General features: G+C 48.5%; 2 protein-coding genes across 3 annotated transcripts in view; one reads left to right on the top strand and one right to left on the bottom strand.

The window, feature by feature from the left end:
* The window catches only part of LOC136111275 (tyrosine-protein phosphatase non-receptor type 11-like), a 33,892-nt gene extending 29,557 nt beyond the window's left edge, over positions 1-4,335 (top strand). The window contains exons 10-16 of the mRNA XM_065855304.2: positions 179-310; positions 502-656; positions 1,188-1,255; positions 1,533-1,684; positions 1,880-1,980; positions 2,488-2,583; positions 2,988-4,335. Of these exons, the coding sequence (XP_065711376.1) occupies positions 179-310; positions 502-656; positions 1,188-1,255; positions 1,533-1,684; positions 1,880-1,980; positions 2,488-2,572 (693 nt within the window). The 3' untranslated portion in view covers positions 2,573-2,583; positions 2,988-4,335. The remainder of the gene's footprint in view (positions 1-178; positions 311-501; positions 657-1,187; positions 1,256-1,532; positions 1,685-1,879; positions 1,981-2,487; positions 2,584-2,987) is intronic.
* Positions 4,336-5,501: 1,166 nt separating this feature from the next.
* Positions 5,502-10,382, bottom strand: RNF223 (ring finger protein 223). 2 transcript variants are annotated; one of them, XM_071798287.1, is made up of 2 exons: positions 10,145-10,382; positions 5,502-7,281 (listed from the first exon to the last, which is right to left on the bottom strand). In XM_071798287.1, exon 2 carries the CDS (start codon positions 7,241-7,243, stop codon positions 6,434-6,436), a length of 810 nt encoding a protein of 269 aa, XP_071654388.1. In that variant the 5' UTR covers positions 7,244-7,281; positions 10,145-10,382; the 3' UTR covers positions 5,502-6,433. The 2 variants fall into 2 exon arrangements, with proteins under 2 accessions (XP_071654388.1, XP_065710935.1); XM_065854863.2 differs by lacking the exon at positions 10,145-10,382 and adding an exon at positions 7,619-7,670.
* Positions 10,383-17,763: the final 7,381 nt, after the last annotated feature.

Raw genomic sequence — 17,763 nt, 5'->3', positions numbered from 1 at the left:
CAGTGCCTCCCCAGTTCAAAGAGAGTGCTCTGTGTGTAGGGCTCTCCTTTAAACTGGGACTAAACACTGTGGGCTACTCACCCTTGGCATGCAGCAGCATCCATGGGCAGGATGTTCAGGGGTTCGTCCTCCAGCTCCTTAGTCTCAACTAACGAGCAGTTATTTGATACTTCTGCAGAACAAATGCTTCCGCTACTGGCCAGACAAGGGTTGCACCAAGGAATACGGGTGCATTTGTGTGAGAAACGTGAGCGAACGTGAGGCCCAAGGCTACTACCTCCGGGAGCTGGAGATCTCACGGACGGACAGGGTGAGTCCTCTGCCATCTGTTCACTGGGCTGGGAGCCCCTGGGGACTCATCTGTGCCTTCTCCTTTTGTTTTGTGTTGTTTTTTCATTTAATGATTCCACTGCTTAATTTCTGGGCCACTTTGCCCCAGTTTTGATGAAAAGAAAGGAAGGAGGAGCAGGTTTTTTCTGAGCAGGTCTCTGCTCCCCGCAGGACGAGCGCCCGAGGCTGGTGAAGCACTATCAGTATTTCAGCTGGCCAGACCACGGGGTGCCCAACGAGCCGGGAGGGGTGCTGAGCTTTCTGGACCAAGTGAATCGGGCACAGCGAAGCATTCCGGACACGGGGCCCATCATAGTGCACTGCAGGTACAAACCGCTGGGCTGCCAGCAGTGGGGATGGCTGATAACAATGTGTGTTTGGTTTGGTTTTGTTATACCTGCGGCTGCATCATCACTTGAGATGGTGGTGGGATGTGCACGTGGGAAAACAGAGCCCAGCTCCAGAGCCTCACTGGTGATAGCGCAGGGAAAAGTATAGAATCATTTTGATTGGAAAAGACCCTCAAGATCATTGAGTGCAGTCATAACCCACCCCTGGCACTACCCCATGTCCCTGAGAACCTCATGTCCGTCTGTCCAACCCTCCAGGGATGGTGACTTCACCACTGCCCTGGGCAGCCTGTTCCAGTGCTTGAATCCTGCTCTGGGGCTGGCAGCTCTGATGCAGCCTGCTAGGCTCTGATCTCCTGAGGCTCAGCTTTAGGCTGGGCTTATCTTAAAGCAACCATTCCAAATCTGCCCAGGACAGACCAGGCGTGCAGAGGAGCGTAGGAGCCGAGCTGAATAACTCTGGGGTATGTTTCTTCCTGTAATTTTTGTTTTCTTTTCTCTTTCCAGTGCTGGAATAGGACGCACAGGCACCATCATAGTGATAGATATTCTGGTGGATATTATTCACAGGCAAGGTATGTCTCCCTGTCTGTCTCGTGGCTTTCACCTTGCTCTGACTAGTTATGGGATAACCCTGCTCTTGTGCAAGCACTGGGGACCTGGTCTCTTCTCGTTGGCATCAGTGGGGCCAGGATTTCAAGGTCACCTGGACAACCCTTTTTTACCGTATTCTGGGGATTTGCTGACACTTTGTGCAGCGAGGTGCTGAAAGCTTCCTATGTTGTCTTAGGAATACAACTTTTCAAGGGCGTTCCCACTCCCTAAACCTCATCTTCTCGCTCCCGAGAGCAGGTCTGGACTGCGATATCGACATCCCCAAGACGATCCAGATGGTGCGCAGGCAGCGGTCGGGCATGGTGCAGACCGAGGCACAGTACAAGTTCGTTTACATGGCTGTTCAGCAATACATCGAGGCCGAGCAGAAGAGGCTGGAAGAAGAACAGGTGAGTTGATTGGGAACGCAAGGGCGGAACCTGATCCGCACCAAAAACCACTTCTACCTTCTCCCTGGAACTCAAATATTGCCTTGAACGCATGGAAATAAACCCCCTGCTCACACATTGGCATGTGGGGTCCTCTAAGGCTTTCTCCTATATCTGCTTTGAGTGGGGCGTTATTGTCTTTGCTTTCTCTTTCAGAGGAATAAAAGGAAGGAGCGAGACTACTTGAATATCGGATACGTTCCTATGGAAAAAGGCAGAGCCAAAGGGCAGCCCCTGTCCCCGCGGACCCAGCCTGTGTAAGCTGAGCTCTGCCGGGCTGAGAATTTCTGTAGCAATAGAGAGAGCAGCTTGAGCAAAAGGCCCTGATTTATCCCTCGCCGGCCTGCTGCTCCCATGCCCAAAACCTGCCCAGTTGTTGGCTATCAGATGGGGATGGCTAAAAATCAGAAACCCAGAAGGGGTTGTTGGGCATTGGAACAGGGCAGTGGTGGAGCCACCATCCCTGGAGGGGTTTAAAACATGCGGAGATGAGGTTCTCAGGACATGGGGTGGGGTAACAGTTGGAGTCGATCTTGAGGATCTTTTCCAACCAAAATGGTTCTGTATTTGAGCCCAGGAGGGGTGGCCCAGCCAGAAGGAGAGAAAACTGGGACTGAGACCAGCACATAACCCAATATCGTCCTGTCTACACATCTGGGGAGGGCAAAAGGGAACTCGGCTGGGCCATTACCCGCTTCCACCTGCCTCTGGGAAAGGATCCAGAGCAGTGATGCTGGTCATGACAAGGCTTCCTTTCTTGACAGGGCTGATGATGAGTCGGCTTCCGTCTACGAGAACCTGAACATCAAAAGCCCGAAGGTTTCAGGGATGAGTAACACCGGGCGATAAAGGAGCGGGAGGTGAGCTGTGCAGAGGCTGTACAGGCAGGAACGTGTCCCTCGGTGACCTGAGTGTCACCACAGGCTGTTTACATCGCTTTTGACCCAGCTCCTCTTCAGCTCAGCTTATGTACATCCCTGTGGCTTTGCCCAGGGACAGCAGCTGAGCTTCTAGGAGAGGGGATGGAACCTAAAGGTGCTGATGGGAGAAGTGGGGGAATGAGATTTCAATGGGGAAACACATTTAATACATTACCAGTAGTGGGGAGATCTGCTTTTTGGGCTGTTATATTAGAAAACAGTGAGATTTGGAGAACCAGCCTGTGCTACGTACGCAAACACGCAGCAGAGACCTCGCACGCTGGGAGGTTCTCAGCTCTCTGCCAGGTTACAAACCACGCCATCCTTGTCCCTTCTTGTCTCAGCATGCAGGATTTACAGTGTTTACGTCCACCTTTTCCAAGTTCTGCAGTTGCGGATGAGATTTTATTGTGTTGCCCGTCTTGCCTTCCCCGAGCACCTTGGATTCAGCGAGGAAGAAAGAAACCGACTGCAAGAAACAGAATCCGCGCCTTAAGAACCCGCCTTGACCTAACTTATTCACGAGAGGATCTTCCCCCGTTCTCCCCTGTGTCAGTAGGTTGATATTTATGTGGAAGTGCCTCTGGACATTCATTAGGGCATCAAGGCTCAGTATCAATATTTTTCTTGTTGTTTTTGTTTTTTTTTTTTAATGTAAGATTCTTAATTTTTACACACAAATCGTGAAAAAGGAGCGGAGGTGACTTTGCTTAGGAACTTTCCCAGGTTGCATTTTGTAAAATGTTAGTATAATGTTTGAATGAGGTCGATCATTTCTAAGCTAGAAGCGTTTTTAGACTAAATCCTGGAGTCACTTTGCTGCCTGCGAGGGTGAGGAATACAGAACGCTGCCCGCTCCGGGGATTTGCACCTCAGTAGTTCTTCTCACGCTTCCTTTTGGCTGTACCGGTTCTAGATTTCTATGCAACCCTGCCAAAGGCACCAAGTAACCCTCGTAGGACAGCAGATGTGTGTCTGAGCCTGATAACCGCTCCGCACCGGGGTTCTGTAGCAGAATTGAGACAGAGATGAACATCATCTTGGTGCGGATGTTGAGCTACACAAAATCCCACGCAGCTGGTGGGTGCTGAGGTGCTTTTAGCCACCGCTAGTGAGTAACAGCCTCATACCAATCTAGGCTGGACTTTTTAGAGCCGGGCCCCTCTAAGCTCGCTGCAGCTCTGCCTTTACCTTGCTGCGTGACTTCTTTTTTCACCCTGCAGCTCTATGACGGGGCGCGCGTTGTGTCTGCTGAGTTGTAGGAGTGTTCATGAGTTGACCAGTGCCATGAAGATGAGTGTGTTGCTGAGTGTTCCAGCTCTGATCAGTCCTGACTTGTGACTGGCGGTGCTTCCCACTGATCCAGCCCTAAAGCCTGCGGTTAGTCCTGCCAAAGAAGCCCTTTCTGCAGGACTCTGGTGGCTGGAGGTGGGGTCTATGGGGTCTGTGGGGTCCCACTGCTGGTGCCTGAACCTCCCGAGCACTCCTGGGGCTGGATGGAGTCGCTGCCCTTTGCACGGTTGGGTGTTGGTGCCTGGGTTGCTGGTTCCAAGCGCTGAGCAGAAGGGGCTGAACTAAAGCACAATGACATATCTTGGCTGTATTTCCTGGCTGGTCTGTCTGTCCCTTGTCGTGTGGACAGGAGGACTGTTTATCTTTATTGCACTTTTAATAAATGTTGAATATTCTCAAGGCTTTTTTTAATAATTTATTTTTTTCCTCCTTTAATTTTAAGTCGTTTGCTTTTTGGGAAAGTGACTGATGGTGTGGGGCATCCTCAATGTCTCCCATCACCAAACGCTGCTGTTCAGGGCCCTGTTTTCACTTGAGTTGACTCCCTTTTGACTTTGAGGGGTTCAGCTGCCTGTTACCTAAACCTTCAGCCTTTGTTTCCAAGCCTATGGTGACAAGGGGAAGCACAGAGGGACAAACCCCACAAGGACACTGTGACAGGCTACTGGGATCAGTTGGAGCTGTGAGAACGTCTCTGTGTCCCATTTGTCCCTGTAACAATAGATTTTATAAGGCTGAAGATGTTATTTCCCTCTCCCCTGCCCTTAGGTCTCATCACTAGGAGTCGAATGATAACAAAGCTGCAGTGACAAATCACTTCATCTCTACCAGTGTCGATTTGCTGGGCTCAGTCCCAAACGCACCTCGGGTAAAATGGAAGTGCCTTCTCTGCCTTAAGTCTTAAAAAGCGAGTCGCTTTTTCCAAGAACGCGCTGAAATTGGTGCCGTGATGGTATCCGCAGGGACAGGATGATACCAGTGAGAACCAGTGACTTGGGCAGAAGTTGTTACGGTGCCTGGAGTAGTTTTTTGCAGCTAATCCCACTGGTTTCTGCAGATAATCCCAGCCTGCAGCTCAACGACAAAGCCGTTGCAGATATGGCACACGCAGCACCTTTCCACAGAAGTTTTGCATAGCAACAGACTTATTTCTGCCGTTGCTTCGCTTTTTTTTTCCTATTTCAAATTAGCTTCTTCTGGGAAGGGAGACTGAAAGTGTCTTTCACCCAACTGGAAAGAAGCAAAAGATGAGCAATCTTTGCAGCTTTTCATTTTTCAGGTCAAATCGGGTAAACACAGAGGGAATTTGCACCTGGGACAACACCACCTAGATGGCAGTAAGTACGAATTTACAGGATAAAGGTGTCTGTGTGTGTAGGAGTTGACAACACGGGGAGAGCTGATGCATGGGACAGAGTCCAGATGTGGTACCTGCTGCGGCTGCAGCTGGATCAGGGCTGCCCAGTGGGCACCTCCAACCGCAAGTAAGAAGGGAAATGTGGAGTAATCGCTACAAGTTGACACTTTGTATTGTATAAAACATAATTTAATACATACACATATGGTACTTGCATACAATACTGTCTTACATCCAGTGTTTGAATAGAAAACATTTAATTGTAAGCCGCCTTCATCATGAAGGCTTTTGTTAATCACTGTCAGAAGATCACCACGTTAAATAAAAATATAGTGTAAGCAACTGGCCTGTGTCTCAATACTGACACATTTTAAGATTAGGAGGGTAAAGCTGTCAAAAGATGGAACTTCTGTTGTTTTGGCAACAGTTGGATGTGAGAAGGACAAGTGGAGTTTGCTGATGTGTCCGTGTGCCTGACACAGCTCACCCCCTCTATTCAAAATCGCTTTCCAGGTAGAGATGAGTGATTTGGTTAAGCACCTTCTTTGGAAAAACAACGAGAAAGGCTACTGTATTTTGTTCAAAAGCTGCTCGGGGTGGTGGAACAGCTCAGGTGAGTAGCTGTGGTAGATCCACGTCTTGTCAGCAGGAGGCAGCACTTACACCTCCAACATGGGATAACGCGACAGAAAAGTCTCAAGCGCGTGGAATAACGTTAATTTTCGCCTGCTTAATATGATTTTGATACGTCTTTATCCTCCCAATCCCAGCTCCTCTTAGGAATAATCATGTAGATCCTTCGGTTTGCCAAAAAAATAGCCTTTTATTCCCTGAGGGAGTTACGGAGCTACACCCACTGTCAAATGGGATGCAGCCAAGGCAGCGCATGGCAAACGGTCCTGGAAACCTCTCTGTTGTCTTTGAGGCTTTGGTTTCCATGGCGAGGTTGGCAGCAGCTGCTGAGGCAGCTCCTTGAGCATTCCTGGCCTTGGAGACGGGGTGGCGGGCGAGGATTTGGGCCGAGCTCCTGGAGGTGGATGCGTTTGTTGGAGCTTCAGGCACAAGAGGGAGCGCGGGGCCACGGGGTCTGCCAGCAAACCAAGGGGTGTCCTGAGGACAGGAGCCGACAGCCCCATGGAGCTACTGGAAAGGGAATTGTGTCACGGGGGTGGCCGCCGTGGTGTGTTTTGTGGGGAGATACTCGGGGCGGCTCACGGCGACAGTCCTGGTGAAGCAGCGGAGGTTCCCCGTCTTCAGGGCGCACTGCACCGGCCACAGGATGATGCAGAACAGGATGATGATCAAGGCGGAGAGGAGGACGATGCGTTTCCAGTCGTCGCACATGTCGCAGCGGGACAGCCGCCCGGCTAACCCCGCCGGGGGGGCATCGGGGCTTTCCGGCTTGCTCATGGCGACGTCGATGGAGATGCAGGAGTCTGGGTTCTCGGGGTCGTCGGATGACTGGCGGCAGCACAGCTTGGTCCCTTCCATCCAGAGCACCTTCTCTTGCTGGAGTTCGGGAGGCAACGTGGCAAGGAGCTCCTTGCTGGTCTCGAGGGCTGGGGCACCTTCCGTAGGGATGCTGGTCAGCTGCCTGCAGAAGGGGCAGGGGAGCTGGTCCTCGGGCTGGTTTGGGGGCAAACCTGTGCTCAGGCGGGCCACGCACTCCAGGCAGAAAACATGGGAGCACTGGAGCAGCTTGGGTGTCTTGAAGGTGTTGTCGTAGGTGTTGAAGCAAATGGAACATTCAACGGGGGAGGTTGGCTTTGGAGATGTTGGGTTTGGAGAGCCGGGCTTGTCGGTTGGGGACCTCGCCTTCCTCTTGCCATCTCCTGGGGAGGTGATGACGATGGGGCTGATGGGGATGGGGATTTCTCGTGGAGACGCAGGGGTCGGGCTGGTGGGAGAGTCTGGCGTGCTGGAGTGCCACAGCTGCGTGAAACACGACATGACGGAGCCCCGGGAGACAAACAGAGCCCTGGGAGACTCTGGAAGAGAAGAAGACCACAGCCTTCATTTTAAACAATGTGAGGAACCCATCACCACACCTACGTTTATCCCCTTAAAAAGAGCGAGTTCGTGGCTTCCGCTGCATCCTGAGCCTGGAAGAGATCCCTGCTAGAGGTGAGAGTGACACAGGGAGCCTGTTCGAAGCTGCGTACCAAAGGTGAAGTTAAACATCCTGCAAAGAAGCAAGCAACCAGCAGAGCTCCGCCATCCAGCCAAAGCCTCGTCACCAGAACCACCACGGCGATACAGATGGGCGCAGTCCGTCCCCGTCCATGCCTCCCTCTGGGCAGAAATAAAACACGACGAAAAACCTACCCCAGGTGGTGCTCCCCGAGACCTGAGCAGGGAGGAGAGCAGAAGACTCCATGAGGTCACGTAGGGACCTCGCTATGGTAGGGTATTAGGAGGAGGCACTCAGAGATTATGGTGGCAGCATGAGCAAGGCCTAAGAGACAGACAACACCACTCAGTTGCGGAGGTAGCAGGGGGGTGAATCTCTTCTTTGGTGCGTTGGGCTTTGTGCCTTCAATCAGTCACAGCACAAGGATTCAAGAAGAGCTGGACAATGCGCTCGGACACATGGTGTGAATTTTGGGGTTGTCCTGTGCAGGGACAGGAGTTGGGCTCCATGATCCTGCTGGGTCCCTTCTAACTCAGAGCATTCTGTGATTCTATAATTGTATGATTCTATACCTAGCAGGCCACTGAGGTCCCACCCAAGGATGCTGCCTGCTTTTGGTGGGACCTGAACTCCCCTGTGTCCCAGGAGCAGCCAAGGTAGGTGAGGAAACACTTTAATCTCACAAAGTCCATTCCGTCCTCCCCAAGCAGCATGAGAAGCATCTTTGTCTTGTCACCCTGACACAGTAAGAAAAGCAAGGGTGGAGGAAACAGCCTTGGAGCCAGAGCACGGGGAATTTGCACCATTTCCTTATTGCTCCGGATGCTTCTTCCTTCTCCTCAGCCCTGGAGGAGTCCCAGCCTTGCCCCAACCTTGTGCTTTCTGCTTTCTTGTGGCGTGCAACCACGAGCCTTGAGTTGAACGGCCAATACGGCATCCCCACCTAATTAGTTTACAAATTGCTCCAGCCTAACACGAGCATTACCTTTAACTCCACTTTACCCAGGCTGGGCGTGCAGCTCCGCACACGTTCTGATAGGCAGCCACACGACTTTTGGGCTGCCGAGCGCTCTGACCTCAAGGCAAGTGTTTGGCTGGAGGAAATTCCCAGCGCTGGCCCCCGTGCTGTGCGCCCGGGGAACATTGTTTTTAGGCTGTGTCACCCAACTCGCTGGGCTTGATTCTTTGTGTTGGGAGATGTGCCCGTGACAAGCCCGAAATGTTCAGGTTGCTGCTGTAATTATAGGTTTCCAACCAAGCCAGCAGAGGCTCAGCAGCATGGGCTAAAGGCTCCGCTCCTTGGCATAAAAAGGCATCGGAATAACTGCATATTCCTCACATTGCACTAAAAAAAGAAAGGCTCCATAATTGAAGAATGAAGAATTATCTCGCACCGCTTCTAGCATTACCAGTTGGCTGACACCAACTTTAAGAACCTTCCTTCTTTATCTTCTCTCATTTTAAATTAAGACATTTTGGTGAAGCCTCTCCTCACGTTACACTTTGTCCCACACTATCCACCATTTTCAGCAAGTCGCAACGTTTTTTTTAATGTATTTATTTCTGGCTACAGCTCACCACGCATGTTTTAGCACGAGCTGGCTGGTGCTGATGAATTACAAATCCAAACCCGTTTGGCACAGAGATTAGGGAACCCCCTGAATTTTTGTTAGTTTGGGGTGTTTTGTTGTGTATTTGGGGTTTTGTTTGGGTTTTTTTTTCCTTAAATCTTCTGTTTTGCAGAACTCCATCCCCTACACCCAGTCCTTTGTAGCCAGAAATGACAAGCGGCAAAACCAGTTGCAGGAGGTAACCTCGGAAAGACCGACCTTTGCTTATGCAAACTGTAGTTTCATAACCCGCGTGAAAAAGCTGTTCTCTTGGGGCTTTTATTAGTCTATAACACAACTACAGCAACAACAATATTTTGATAGCGAACTTGAGGAAGTTTACTCACAACAGTTGCTTTTAAATGAAGCTGCAAGCTTTTGCCCACATTTTCCCTCTGCTAGAAATGATCGTGATGCTGTAGACGCTTGTTATTTTTAACAAATCTAGAGTCTGCTTATTTTTATCAACATTTTGGTGTTACATGGGACCAAGACTTCTCCTGGGCATTAATGCTGTAGGATTAATGAGAGCCAGTCTATAAAGCTGGGGAGTCCGAGGAAGACACACAGTGTGGAATCTCAATAGAATTAGTGCGGGTTTGGGGGGTTTTCTTGTTTGCTTTCCTGTTGTTTTGCCATTTTGTTTGTGGTTTTTATTTGGTTGGGTTTTGTCTTGTTGAGTTTTTTGTTTAACTCCACTATATATATATTTATGTATCTATATATTGTTAATTTAATACAATATAATCAGCTATTCAGACCTCCCTGGTCAGGCAGCATTTCCTCAGCCCCTGCAGCTGCTCACCTCCTCACTTCCCCAGCTTATTTACCTGGGCTTTCCAGAAACTTCGCAAACATCAGTAAATAACTAAACCCTTCAGGACAGACACACAAGCTCAGCTTTAGAACTAAGTAGTTAAGTACTTTTTCCTTCCCAACAAGTGCTACAAAACATCTTTCCACACCATAAAACCAGATTAAAGAGAACACCCCCGTTAAGGCAGCGCCAGTACCGCTCTGTAATACAATTCCCTACTCGTATCTTTAACTCAGAGCAACTGAACACACAGCAAGTCCAGAGGTGTAGGGCAGATTAAAGTCTATAAATACCTGTTTAGAAGGAGAAAAGCATGTTCTGGGCTCTTGATTTCTGCCCCTGAAGAGTCTTCTCTCCAGAGGACGAGCTGAGGCTCAGGCTCTGTTTTATTTACAAGCCGCCTGCTGGAGCTGGAGCTGGAGCCTCCACCAGCTCCCTGAGCACGAGTGGCCCCGCCGCTGTAATTCCAGTATCTTTTATACCTTCCTGTCCAGAGGTGATTTACCTGCTCCACCTGCCCTTCCCCATCACCACTGAATCACTCCTCCCGCTCCAGCCGGTTCCTGGGACCAACTGGGCAGACTGGATCGCTGCTGATAAGCAATCGCGGCCGAGGACACCTGCCCTGGGGAAGGGATGTGAGAAATGTGTGTTTCTTCACTTCTGGGCTGGGTAAAGCTTTCTGCTTTCTGGTAAATACGGTTCTCCGACTGCCTTTGAGGTTTGGTTGTTGTTTCTTTGTGATTGCTCTACCTAATCTGGCCCAGTTTGCAATTTGCACCAGTTTGTGCAGATGTACTGGCCACGTTTTCATAGGGCAGCACAACAAACATTTCAGGACACCTAAAAATTGTGGTTAACACCCTCTTGGCCCTTCACGAAGGACAAATAATTTGAAAGTGCCTTAGATGAACAGCGGAAACAAGACTCTGACAGTCAAATTCATTGTGATTGCTTGAGAAACAAATTGTCGCCATAGAAAAATCCAGTGTAAGTTTGAAAGCCGTTTATAAATTAATTAAACCGCCCTATTTATCTGTCTGCTTCAAGCTCCCATACGGTTGTTCGAAAGGATACTCTGTGGATTGTCACGGAGAATGAATTTCATTCTTCGCAGTTTTGGGTAGTAGTTGACAGATCAATATTATTTGACCTGCAAACCTTTTGTGGTTCAAAGGGCATCAGGCCACGATCCAGGAAAAAGAACTATTACATTTACACCTGTGCAGACAAGGAAACAAAGGGGAGGGAGGGAAAGTAAGAGACAAACATTCAGAATTGAGTCTTGTTCTTATTTGTTGCAAATACTACGTTTCTTAGTTCAGTTTCTCAAACAAACAACACCAGATGGTCTGTGGATTTTTTCAGAATGGTATCAGGAGGCACCTGTTTAAAAAATGGTTGAGAAGCTTCACTCTAAAAATGTACAGAACTATATTAATCTCTTGGGACAGACAAGTGTCTAAACCCCATAGGCTTTAGTGGTGGTGACATAGAACTCGCTTCCATGTTCCTCTGCTTCAGGTCACACTGTTTAGTTCCAATGGGCAGGAATCCAAAAGGAGGCTTTTGAGAATAAGAGAACCAAAGTTTTAAACCAGTTTTAGGATTACAACTAAGGTTCCCTCATCCTTCCAGAGCTGGAAGGATCTGGGTTAGAGCATCGTCCCTCCAGTGGATTCACCATGAGCTCCGTGGGTGACTCTAGGAGAAAAACACCTCAATGGAAAATGCAGGTTAAGACTAAACTTTCCCAGACCTGCATGTGAAGGGTATAGATCCCTCTGCAGAATGTGCATATACCATAGGATTAACAATCCATACCCTAGACGGAGCAGGCAACACCAGCACAGTGTTCTCTCCCATCTATTTATGTGGTTGCTGAGGGATGAACCGGGCTGGGAGCAAACGCCGTCCGCAGCTGACACGGCAGGACGCTTGATGAATGGATGTAAATCGGATTTTTAGAAGTCTTGCTCACTTAGTCACTTGCATAAGCACTTTGGTAGACCAGGCTCAAAATTAACAACATTTCAGTAACATACCGTGTTGTTTTTTGGGAACACACCGAGGAACAATAGTCCTTGTTTTGGGTCCTGCTGAGCCCTCTCCCCTGGTCATCAGTGGGGCAGCACTGATTGAGTTTTTGCTCATGTTCTAAAGACAGATGTGGGTTCTCATCAGTCTCAACATCCCTGGTGGATGGGATGGGTTGAGTCCAACCCAGGAGCCGAGAGCCTGGGGCAAACTGGGCTGCCCCACACAACCCACGTGGCGAGGATGCTCTGGGTGTGCAAGGGACCGAGTGTGCTGGGACCTGGCACCGTCCTGGGGTGTCAAGCGGGGCTTGGCTTCCAAAAGTGAGTGGGAGGCTCGCTGTTATTTCAGTCTTCTATTGGGAGGACCGGACTGGGCATGACAGGAGCTGCAGCTGGGCTGGATGGATCCCAGGAGCTGGGGACGGTTGTGGGAGCACGTACTTGCATGTTTGCACGTAAAGGAACAGTGGTGCTGAGTAGAAACAGTTCGTTTATTCACACTGCTGTTTCCTGGAAGCCGCATTACACCTGCACACCTGGTTTGAACATTGATTTTTGCTATGCCGTGCAGGAATGGAGATGAGAAGAAACAACTGAAACACTGCAGTGAGATGTAGGAGATACAGATCCCTGGTACAAGCACTGTGACCTTGAGCAAAACACTTAATTTCCATTGATTGCTGTGGAGCAGGAGGATGCTACACAGACTGTGTTTTCTATCAGCCCAAACATTCACCTGCCTGCTCTCAAACTACTGAAACCAGTGAAAATACACACACACACACACAAGTTTCTGTGACTTTTGGCACAGGACCAGCTCGGCAGCTGAACCCTCCACCTTGCGCTGTCATCATCTGTTAATCAGACGCAGAAGAAGCGGTGAGACCAAGTTTTCCTGGCAAACAATTCTTGGGCTTAGACTGAGGATCGCTTTTTGGTCCTACAGTGCTCCTCAGAGCCAGAGGCTCCAGGCAATTAATGCTCCGTGGTGGTAAACAGCACCATTAGGTGATGTTTCCCATGCTAGCTCATGGAACTCTTTTATTTGTCCGGCTTCACGTGCAGGTGTTCGCTGGGAAGTCTTATCATTGTTGCAGTTGTTTGCACCTATGGCCAGACTGGGCTATTTAAATTCCAAAGTACATTTATGTACCGGCAGGAAAGAGCCTTGGTGAGTCATCAGATAAACCAGACGGGAACTCACCGGGGGATACTTCTGATAGAATTATATTTTATCCTTCCCTAACTGTTCCTATAAGACAATCTCTTTGCAGACATAGTGAACTGAGCCTTCCAGTAACTATGGTTTATCAGGGACGTTATCTCATTTACAGTCGGGGAAGTTTTGTGGAGCAAGGGACGCCCAGACACCATTGAGAAACGCTGCTGTGACCTCTGTGCCTGGGCGAGCTGTGTCCCTTAGCATGGCAGGGTGACTTACCAGAGCACAGGGGTGAGACTTTGTAAGGGTGATGGGGTGGGAAACACCACCGGAAAATGTTCACTTGCTACAGATTTAGAGAAAAACTGTTCCTGTTAGAGCCACAGACTCAGGTGGCTCCTGTCCTCTAAGTGATGCCCATCTTTACTGACTAAGCCAAGCTCAAGTTGTGGAACCATGTGCCTCTGTAGTTTAATGTCATTCAGACTCTGGATCCACCTGGCACCTAAGCTGGCACTGTTCTTCATTTCCGGTAGTCACCAGGAAAGCACCATGATTAGATAATCATTACACGGAGAGATGCTGCATAGCAATTTTCCTGATCCCCTATTACTCATGTGACGATTACTCTCCAGCGGTTCGAGGCTGTGTGATTCAGCCACTCGCGGCCACACTCTCAAATAGCAAGAATAGCATCCATTCCCTGGACATAAGGTCAGGTCTTATTTTTTTTCCCTAGCCCATCGTTTCTGAAGGAGTAAGTGACTCGGACCAATGGCTACACTGTGGTCTATAAGTCATTGGTGATCCGTGATACCACACCTGGGAGACTGTTGGCTTTCCAGATGTCTATGCTGCTTCTATAGTGGCTTGCAAGGAAAGTTTGATATTGACACTCATAAACAGTGGCTCAGAGGAAGAGTAAATCACACCAGAGTTGAGGTCCTTGGAAGTGTTCAGTGAGTGTGGCAGCTCTTTCATTTTCACAATGCAGCTGGTAAAAAGAGTGGACTCAGTAGCAGGGTCATTAGAAGTTCCCAAGAATTGCAGCAACAGCCCCTTTTGATGGTGTAAGCGGCTCAAGTGCAGCTGGAGTTGAGATGCAGTGGATGCAAAGTGCACAGGAACCACAGTAGTTACTCTTCTGAAACACAAAGGGGATGCTGTTCCCATCAATCCATAAAGCAGCAGTCGTTGCCATCACTAGAGTGGGTTATCCAGATGTAGATACAGTCATAGCACGTTGCCGATGGGGGTCACTACAAGCAGGACTCGAGGAGATAGCAGTAGAAGCGAGGCGAAGGGCAACACTACCAAGTTCTCAGCACCACGTTGCTGATGCTCTCATGGTTGTCCTGCAGAAGTCACGTTCCGCAGGGTTACTCACTTCCTGGCCAGTGAGGTGACAAGACAAGCTTGGGCAATGGGCGGTGATGTCAGAGCCCAGGAGTGAATGAATGGCTGCAGGGACATCGCGCTTCTCCTCCCCGCTGACTTTTCCCCGTGTCACCAGCCACCTGCCCTCTTCTGGCTGAACTCTCCCCTTCCAGGTGTGAATGGGTTCAGCTCCACTTACATCTATGGAGCACCTGGGTGTTCGTCAGAGCACGTTTCGGCAGGATGGGGGTGTCAGGATGCTGATGAACCTTACCAGGGGCATTTTCTGCTGCAGCGGCCCCGAATTCCAGCACATCCTATCAGGTTGCTTCAAAATGGGTTTGGTATCAGTGGTGATAACGGACGGGGTTCTCTGCGATCACACCCTGAGTTGGAATTTAGATTAAACTTAATATTTTCTTTAAAAAAAACCCATAATATGCCAACTGATACATCAGTGACTATTCCTATTAACTTCCTTGCACTCTCTTTACAGAAGGAAAGTTAAATACTGACAGGTCTGCCAACTCTGAAGGGAAGGGGGAATATGGGGCTGCAGTTTCTCAAGATTTGTTTTTCCATTTCTTGCTTCATTTTTTTTTCTTTTCTATCTTTTATAACAGGGAATTCTCCAACAAAATATACTGTAACTTTTTTTTGCTATATACTTTTATTTTGTGCATTGCTCGTATTTAAGTGTTCTTGAAGCAGTTCGGATGCCATTCAGCTGCCTTCCTCACCCAGCAATCCCTGCTCCTTTCTTGTTCCAAGTGCGGTGCAATCACAGTGCCGAGCTGATAGGAGAATTATAGTCCTAGGAACACACTGCAATGTCATAAAAATCAGATCTTGTTGCCTGATCAGTGGGATAGATGGTGCTGCACCACTTACCAACCGAATCACTGCGGAAAAGACAGATGAAGCATTTACAGAGGAGACAGGTCATCTCCATGGTTTTTCTTTAGACTACGGAACATCCTGCTTAGTTTTATTATTAGTAATAGAGTGCTGGAGGTTTCATTTTGTACCTGTGCTCACGGGTGCTGAGCTCCAAGACTCCCAGAAAGCTTTGGCTTGGCCCTGTAGCATTCACAGTGGAAGCAAAAGGAAAAGAAAAGCTGTTCATATGAGCTCAAACACAACAAGCCCCAAGCATCTTTTATTTAGGAAACTCCTTTTTGTATGGAGCGCTTCCATTCGGGATTTGGATCCCATGCTCGCCTCCCCAAAGCACAAACCCCCAGGAAACAAAAATACAACTGCTTTTTTGCTTATGACACAATGTGGCCGGTTGTAAGAGAGCTCTTTAATCCTGCGCTGGGTGCTGGGGCGCTCTATTTTTGGCCTAAAGATGATGTTCTGAGCGCATCCAGTGAGCGGGACATCACAAGTGCCAGTACTGTAGCGTAGTGTAGTAATTGTAATATATTGTAGTAATTGTAATATATTCTGGTATTGTATAGAAGATTTTCCAGCCATGAGTGGGTGCCTGGAAGTTTGCTGGTCCCTCTGCTCACGTCCTGTGCCCACAAGGATGCACATTACCCAAGGATGCACATTACCTGAGGATGCACGTTACCTGGCCCTGGAGAAATAAGTACGGCCACATCCCTCCCGTGTCCCTGGGCCACGGGGAAAAGACACCAAAGGACACCAAGGGACACCGTGGTGGGAAAGGAGGAGCAGACCGGTTTGGGGATCTGGGTTCCCAGTGCTCACGGTGGCTGTTCTGGTGCACCGTGTGAGATGGGGACAAGCAGCGGTGTCCCCGGAGCTGTGATCAGAACATACTGTCCCCATCACTCATCCCATCCTCAGTTCTGGAGACAAAAATGCTGAAAATGACACAAGGGTGAGCATTCAGTTTCATCCTCTAAAGGGTTAAACACACATTTGCATAAACTGGCAGATGAATTCCTTACTTTTTTATTGCATTTTACTGCTCTGCCCTATTCTTGTTTGTGCTTTTCCCTGGGTCTATCTACTTATTTTTTTGGTAGAATCTTTATCAACATTCAGATACTCATAGAACTTTTGTTTATGTTCCTTCTTTACTTGTATTTACTGTGAACAGAGTATTTAAACCCTGCTGTGTGTGGGGATGACCCAGATTGCTTCTGGACCCACCAAACTGGAGGTATGGAATGAGAGATTTGAGAACTGTTAAATAAAGGAGAAGAGGAGGGAAAGGAGTGAAATCCTTGTATCTTTGCTCAACATAAGGCAAGCACGGGGTTAAAAACATCCCAGATTACAAGCTCCTAAACCTGTGCCCACTGAGTAGGTGTTAATTGGGGAGGACTGGAGTATAAATGGGAAAGCTCAATGCTAGGAAGGGTTTCTTCTTCCTTTCTTGCCTTTTTCTTCCATGAGCAAAAGACAGGACAGCGCTAATCAAACCCTGGGAGATTAACTGGAAGAAAGTGAGTTGTAATTATAATTTTGATGCCCATTAATGTCTCACCTGACAGGCTATGAACTGCAGGATGGAGGCTGCGGGTGAATTCTGCTTTATGGAAGCTACGTCACGCAGCAAATATCGCACAAGGTTGTCATGACCGACTTTTTCAAAGATAATTTCATTTCTAGCGTGTGTATCGGGTAGCCCAGCCTAGTGAACGGGTTATTTTCTATAAGCCTGAAGCTGAAGTAATTTAAATCAAAATATAAAGTTTTAAAGCCAGTGATGGATTTCTCCTGTTATTCAAGACAACGGCTTAAAGCTGAATTTGTGGGAGAGTCTGGGAATGAGAAAGTGAGGGTTTGTGGGAAGACATAATAGCTTTTTCTAGACAAATTCTGTTAAGCTTTCAGCTCTGAGAAAATTGCCCTGAGCTTTAATGGAGAGACGCAGAGATACAGATCTGAGGCTGAGCATCATGTGCTGCCGTTCTCAAAAACGAAGGGGATGACTTACTTTCATAAAAGCAATAATAAAGAAAAAAAGGCGCCGGACTCCTTCCTCTTCGGGCAGCTCCGTGCGTGCCTTTTGAAGTATGCTGTGAATTTCCTGGATGTGAGAAATGTATTTACAGAGCGTTAACTGCTCGCTCAGGAGCGGAAAAGCTGAGCCCCCAGGGACAGCTTAATAAATGGCAGAAAGCTCATATTCCTGCAGGCTGCAAAGCCACCAAATTACCGCGGTTCGGTGGCCGCGACAGAAGCTCCTGGCAGGAAATCCTGTTGCGCAAATCTTGTTTCCTTGTTACTTCCTGTGCTGTAATATATATATATATATATATATTTTATTTTCAGAAACAATCCATCTTTCGAATGCTGCAAAAGAGCGAGGGAACTGAGTGTTTTGTTGCGTCTTGCTTTATTCTTTGCTTGA

This window comes from Patagioenas fasciata, chromosome 23 (assembly GCF_037038585.1).
Source record: "Patagioenas fasciata isolate bPatFas1 chromosome 23, bPatFas1.hap1, whole genome shotgun sequence".
Classification (NCBI taxonomy): domain Eukaryota; kingdom Metazoa; phylum Chordata; class Aves; order Columbiformes; family Columbidae; genus Patagioenas; species Patagioenas fasciata.
This window is presented reverse-complemented; position numbering and strand designations above follow the sequence as displayed.